We start from the raw sequence: 6,801 nt of genomic DNA, 5'->3' as shown, positions 1-6,801 counted from the left end.
CAAGCTGCTCCCTATAATGTCAAGTTATTAGCAGGGCAGAGCACACTCAGAAGTCAAAATTTAAGCAGGCAGGATGACATTAAGGACGAAATTAACACTTAGGGAATGACATTGAGAATAATGCAGGATTAGTGATATCTTCAGTATAAAAGCAACAAAACATGACTACCATAATAAATTGCGGCGGAAGATATCATTGACATACATGAGCATCAAATTCCATTATGATTCCAAATCATCATGAAGCTGAGATACATAACCCCCTGAAGAAAGAGTTACCAACATATATGTCCTATAAAATCACCTTTATTACACTCAGGAGATTGCAGAAAGACCTTCTCAAAAACCTTAAGTAAACTAGTAGCAAGATTAGAGCATAAAGTTGTTCTTGTTTTCTCGTCTTTTTTTTTCTATTTACTTTTACTTCTCCAGACAAATAAACTCCAGGATGAAGAGCTTCACTGCGCTGCTTCTTTGCTTGCAATCGTTCTCAACCTTTCTTTGCTTCCTCACTTTGATTGTGTCATCCCGCCACAACCCTAACAAACATCGCAATTCTTAAGATTAGAAATACAAATCAGTTTAGTTAGCTAGGACTACAAATTACACAAGATAAGCACTGAAAATGTAAACTTGATCAATATCAAGCTTGGAACATAGATAGGGCTACAACATTCATTTGCAGCCTCATATGAATACAAAGCATTAACAATGAGGAACAACAGTAGTAGCAGATTCACAGAATTTAGGCTAAGTGGGAAGTTATAAATGCCTGGTTTCTGCTGCTTCTGTACTTTCTATTTCTTCTTCTCCACACCCAACTTCAACCTCCTTTTCTTCTTCACAGGCAACTTCATCCTCCTTTGTTTTCTCCGAACTTCCAAGTAAAACAAGGCTTTCCACATAAGCACCTGTATGAAGTGATTCATCATACCAACCCCCTGTATTGCTGCGAATTCCAAGCCCCTTCACTTGTGCATCTCTAGGACTATAAGAAATAAGATCCCCTCGAGCTTTGATTATGAGTTCACCTTCCTTTCGGAAACCAATTGGCATGTCAAATTGTTCACCAATACCTACATCAATAAGTTTAGTCCATGAGCTTGCCACCCCATACTCTTTCATCACCCATATGCACCAACTTCTTTCATAACTAAAACCCTTCTCCTCTATCACAGAAAGTGATACTTGAATAACAGCAGGAATAAGCCACCAAGGAAAAAATGGTACATCAGCTGGTAGTGACATACCATGAAAAGCCTCATCACCCATATGGAACGATAAAAACATAATGCAACGCCTTTCCATATCCGCTCCAATCCAATGAGCAGCACCATTTAAATAAGCTTGAGTTGCCCTTCCACTAATAACACAAGGAAGACCCAAATGACTAATGTTCCGCCAAGCGCCTGTGCTCAGTGAGTACAAATCAATCTCCGGTGGGACCTCTGATTCGAAATCAAGAAGACGAACAATCCTGACCACCTTATAGTCATTGGACTTAGCATCAAAGCCGAAGCCAATCGCATGACCAAAGCCTCCGTGCGAAGTGAAGGTAACCCTAGGCTTCGGCAGTCTCACCCACTTCTGAATCGTGGGGTTCCACAGAATTGTGTTGTCCACATATGTCATCTGATTGTCTGTGAGGCATAGAATCCCGTTGCAACTTCCAACTATCCAATAGAACCGATTATAATTCTTATTGAAAGGGAACTGAAGCTTGGCATACTCATCAAATGCTTCGTTGTCACAGTGAAGGGAGTAGAGCTCTTTCCTGCCCTCATCATCATCGGAGCAGGTCCGCACAAGCAAGAGGTGGTGGGCATTGTTATAGGCTTGAGTAGGTGGTCGATTGAGGTGGGAATCAATGAAACTAGGGTTCACAATTAGGGAGTGCCATGATTTGCAGACGGAGGTGCATTGCAAGAGGGTTTTTATGGGTAGTCTGGTGAAGATGTTGACTAGCACATCTTGCGGAAGATAGTCTGCCATTTTCTTCTTCAAATCTTCTGATTTGGGGATTTTTTGGGAGTAGAGAGATATTGACCCTACACTATTTTGGCTTCAGAAATTAATGAAAACCCTGATATTAGCTTTCAGCCTTGCCTTCGAAACCCTTGTTGTGGAGCTCAACAATCTTCACCCTTGTCGTGGAGCTCGATAATCTCCTTCACCATCCAAATAAATTAGCATCAAACATTGCATTTTCTTTTTAGTCTACTAGTAAAAGTTCATGTGCAAATGTTTCTTATGGTTCTATCTTATAATGATATGTCCTAAGCATACAACTTTAAAAAGGAGGTAAATTCGACCCCCAACAACTCCGCTTAGGCTTCGAATTAGGCGACTCTCTCTCTCTCTCTCTCTCTCTCTCTCTCTCTCTCTCTCTCTCTCTCTCTCTCTCTCTTATAATGATATGTCCTAGCATACAACTTTAAAAAGGAGGTAAATTCGACCCCCAACAACTCCGCTTAGGCTTCGAATTAGGCCTCTCTCTCTCTCTCTCTAACAAACGACCACACACATAATTTGACGACAAAAAACTACAAAACCAATTCAAAAAAATAAGGCAGTGACGTTTTATTTGTGTATAACTTCCAAAGCATTACAACCAAATCTTTCTCTCTCTCTCTCTCTCTCTCTCTCTCTCTCTCTCACAAACGACCACACACATAATTTGACGACGAAAAACTACAAAACCAATTCAAAAAAAAATTAGGCAGTGACGTTTTATTCGTGTATAACTTCCAAAGCATTGCAACCAAATAATGAACTTCCATCAAACTTCGACAAATGTAATGAACTTTCATTACTCCTATAAAAAAAAAATTATCCCAGGATTCGAACGTTATCACTTACTTGGATCATGTGTAATCATCGCCAGCGCTTCTCATTATATCTACTGTTCATTACGATACAGAGTTGTGGCTTTCTGGAAATCTGAACTGTTAGAAGTTGAAACTTCAACAGCATGATCCAAATATTCCCTTGAATGCAACTCACGACTACAAAAAGATATGCAGATTACCCATACTCTACTGTATGCAATTGAAGGTTATATGATTGAAGTTAAATATCTATCGAGATGTCGTGAGATACTTTACATAACTAATGTGAAAATACTAATGAGCAGGTTCACTATTCTATGACTTATGGAGCCATTTTATGCCAACAGATGTAAACTAACAAAACAAATTAACTAGGAATATGGAGGATAATTCCATAGCTACGTAGCTATTTGTAAAGGTTTATGTGGACCAATTAACTATATGTTCAAAAACACTAATTAGCAAGCTGAACATCAAAACTTGAACTCAATGTAGCATGGATGAGGTGATCTAAAACTGGAGGGATCTTGTTTCTCCAATATGTTCCAACAAGGTGAAAGGCACCATGAATCCCCAGCAAAAAGGAAAAATTGATGAGCCATTGACGCTTCTTTTATGCCAAAGCTGTATTTGAGCTGAATTTATGGATATTCGTTAGTAGACAAACACACAATTTCATCAAGTTTAAACAAGAATATTGCTAGCTTGTAAACTACCTTCACAGATAGATTGGAACTCCTCAGATGGCTAACAGTCCAGGCATCTCTAGAAAGAAAGAAGACAGTTAGTGATCATCAATTGATATTTGTGTTTATATGTATATCATCAAGAAGATAGGTTTCGTTCATTCACTGATCTTTGTTGCAGTGCTTAGTAAAGTACTTTCAAAGCTTATGAACCATTAAAAAACTTCATTTTACATACCTTTCGCATAGAAAATCATTGTGCTTAGAAAGATACATCTAGGTGTACACACAATGGCACAATGCCCATAAGTTAATAGTAATGAAATCTTAGAGTTACCACAACACCTTAAAGATGGAAAAAGCATAAGCATCTTGTGCCATTGAATCAATTGACTTACTCATTCCCAATGGATCTTCTAGAGAAATCTTAAGAGTTACCACAACACCTTAAAGATGGTAAAGAAAAGCATAAAGGTGCAGCTAGGATACAGCTATGAAGAAGAAAATTATAACTTGGAGTAATTAATTACCTACGGCAGCTAGAAAAACAAATCCAAGAATCAGATATTGGGATACAATATGTGGCTTAGTTTATGAAGGATCCAAGCTACAAGCCATTCATGGAAAAAGGTAAAAATTAATGTGTAACTCATTACATTAAATAGCCTAAAAATCGAAGCTTAATTCTAAAAGCACATTAAGTGTAGAAATATATCCAGTCAATCTAACTTCATCTCTTATAACAAAAGAACTACTGAAAGTGAGTTGTAGTCCTTCACATAGGAGACCCAACTCAACATACACAGCAAGAAGGTTAATGCCTACGTTAGCAGGCAACTAAAATAAACGTTTGCTATTAGCTATCTGTGGAGGTGTTCTGCCATTTTACCTAGACACTCTTGGATAGTATCTACACTTCAAGGTTTAGAAAGAGAAAGTCTAATGGCAAAAAGCGTAATCATGCCCAAGCATAATTTTGGCATTTCACTTTGTCGTTAAGTTCAAACTTTTTTCAAGTAGGTGGATGAACCATCAATAAAAGTTGCACCAATATATCAGATTGGGTTCACACTCTACTACTACTAGTCTACTACTAACAGAATTTATCATTATCTAATGTGGAGAAAGTAATTTTTTTTTTGGGTAAGGTAAAATTTTTATTTGAAAACCCACATTACACAATTCAGGGGCATACCCCATTCCAACAAACCATACAGATCAACAAAAAACAAGCCTGAAACTACAACATCATGAAGCAAGACAAAAAGTAAACAACAAATATTTACATACTGCCAAAGACTCTAACCGGACATTCCACAGAGAACAGAGAGCTATGCAAGGACCTGACATTTTAACGCTCCTCCAGGAGCTATGTTAGGAACAGAGAGCTATGGAAAGACTAATGTTACCCTTATAGAATGGGAAACCACTCTCCAGCACCATTCTCTTATACAAGTACTCTATGCTCTTTTCTGTGCATTAGTAAACTCCTGGACCATTGTGTTGTGAACAAAGGCTCCACCAATAAGTTACAATTCATTTTCAAATACAAGTGCAAAAAATATATGGCAATGGAGAACCCTGCTGACCGTATAGAGTTCAGATTCAAAGAGGCATTTCTACGAACATCTTACGCTCGAAAGGGAAAACAAGGAAACAGGAGAAGGGAATCAGTACAGTTTGTAGTGAAATACTAGATAACAACACTAGGAATGAAACATGTAATGATTCGCCATTGCTAGAGGTCAGAGATTTGCATGATATTGTACATAGAGGAAAAGATTGAACTTACTACGCAGTTTTTCTTGGCAGCAGGAACATTGGCAGCGAGAAAGAACGGTTCCCGGGGTTAGTGTTCGGTAAATGCCGGCTGGTTAGGGTCTTAGAGAGACAGTGGGGCATCGATTTGAAGGTGTTTTGTTCTCCTGGCCAACGGGGGAGACTATTCGCAGCCCCGTATCTTTTTTCATAGTCCGTTAAAAATTTTCAATTATATTCGACAATTAGTTACCGAAATTGAGATACATTTTCAGCGTACAATTACCGAAATATAATATTTTTTTCAACAATTATTTACCGAAAATGTATGTTCGGTAGTTGTTTACCGAAGGTTGAACATATTTTCAACACGTAGTTAACGAAATATAATCTTGTTTTCAACAGCTATTTAACGAAATGTTATGTATGATTTTTAACAACTATTTACCGAAATGTAATGGGTTAAGGGAGAAACTACAAGGCTGCGAATAATCGCCCCGGCTAACCGATAGGCTTATGACAAATACACTGATGAACTCCCCTTTTTGTTCTGAAAATTACAATCATCTCCCTCACATTACAAACAAATTATATATACCTCCTCTGCCGTTAAATAGCAATGACAGTGTGAACTTTGATGAGTAACATACCAAAATACCCTCAACACATATAAATTAGATTGCATTGACCTCTCATGCTCTATATTTGTTTCCCTTGACTTTTTTTTCTTCGACATAATGGCGAAAGACAATCTATTTTTCTTTTAAAAGGTACCATTTACTCCATTTAGTTAGAGAAACAATTTCTCTTCAAATTACAGAAAAACTAGTGATAAATGCCAAATATAATTGAAATTCCTTTCCGTTAATAGGAAAAAGTCACATTTTTAGTATCAGCATAGCACAAGTGTGTAATACTATTTTATTTTCTATCACTATATAATATAAGCAATAGAAAAATTTAAGAATTTATTTATTTTTACTTTATATTGATGGCGCACTATTGTAGTTAGTCTAAATATTTACTTCTTTCATTCCTCTAGTCTATAAAAAATCTTGAAATATTCATTTTTTTTTCAAAGACCAAAACAAAGCAACCTAAAGACAAAAATATCAAAAAAAAAAAAAAATTATAGTTTAAATTGTTTTTTTATTTGTAATGTACTTTTTTCATAATTAATATACTTTTTATGTTGTTATGATTACTTCTTGTTAATATAAACCACAAAAACTTCAATTTTTTTTTATAGAAAATTCAAAAATCCCTTTAAATAGCGGAAATCAATATATATTTTTTCTTATTCTTTGGTAGTTAAAAACTCCTTAAGATGGGAGAAATCATTATTTACAAGTTAAAATGGATTTTATTGTTTTAGTCTTATAGATGACAGAAATTTGAAAATAAAGGGAAAAAAATGTACCCACAATTTAGAAAGTCTAAAATTTCTTTACATTTGACTTTTTTTATATTGCTTATATTATACTAAAATAGTCTTCTATATGTTAATACAAATGTACAGTGTTGGAAAA

The 6,801-nt window shown here is 36.0% G+C and overlaps 1 protein-coding gene across 9 annotated transcripts; it reads right to left on the bottom strand.

Annotated features, from left to right (window-relative positions):
- Positions 1–196: 196 nt before the first annotated feature.
- LOC131330022 (F-box/kelch-repeat protein At3g06240-like) lies at positions 197–5,448 on the bottom strand. 9 transcript variants are annotated; one of them, XM_058363484.1, is made up of 5 exons: positions 5,307–5,442; positions 3,545–3,593; positions 2,860–2,945; positions 773–2,168; positions 197–539 (listed from the first exon to the last, which is right to left on the bottom strand). In XM_058363484.1, the coding sequence occupies exons 4-5, from the start codon at positions 1,990–1,992 to the stop codon at positions 524–526; spliced, it is 1,236 nt and encodes a 411-aa protein (XP_058219467.1). In that variant the 5' UTR covers positions 1,993–2,168; positions 2,860–2,945; positions 3,545–3,593; positions 5,307–5,442; the 3' UTR covers positions 197–523. The 9 variants fall into 9 exon arrangements, with proteins under 9 accessions (XP_058219467.1, XP_058219473.1, XP_058219471.1 ...); XM_058363490.1 differs by having other exon boundaries at positions 773–2,165; XM_058363488.1 differs by having other exon boundaries at positions 2,860–2,940.
- Between the last annotated feature and the right edge of the window lie 1,353 nt (positions 5,449–6,801).

The sequence above is a fragment of the Rhododendron vialii genome, chromosome 6a, assembly GCF_030253575.1.
Source record: "Rhododendron vialii isolate Sample 1 chromosome 6a, ASM3025357v1".
In the NCBI taxonomy this organism is placed as follows: Eukaryota; Viridiplantae; Streptophyta; class Magnoliopsida; order Ericales; family Ericaceae; genus Rhododendron; species Rhododendron vialii.
Note: the sequence above shows the minus strand (reverse complement) of the source record. Positions and strands in the feature narration are given on the sequence as shown.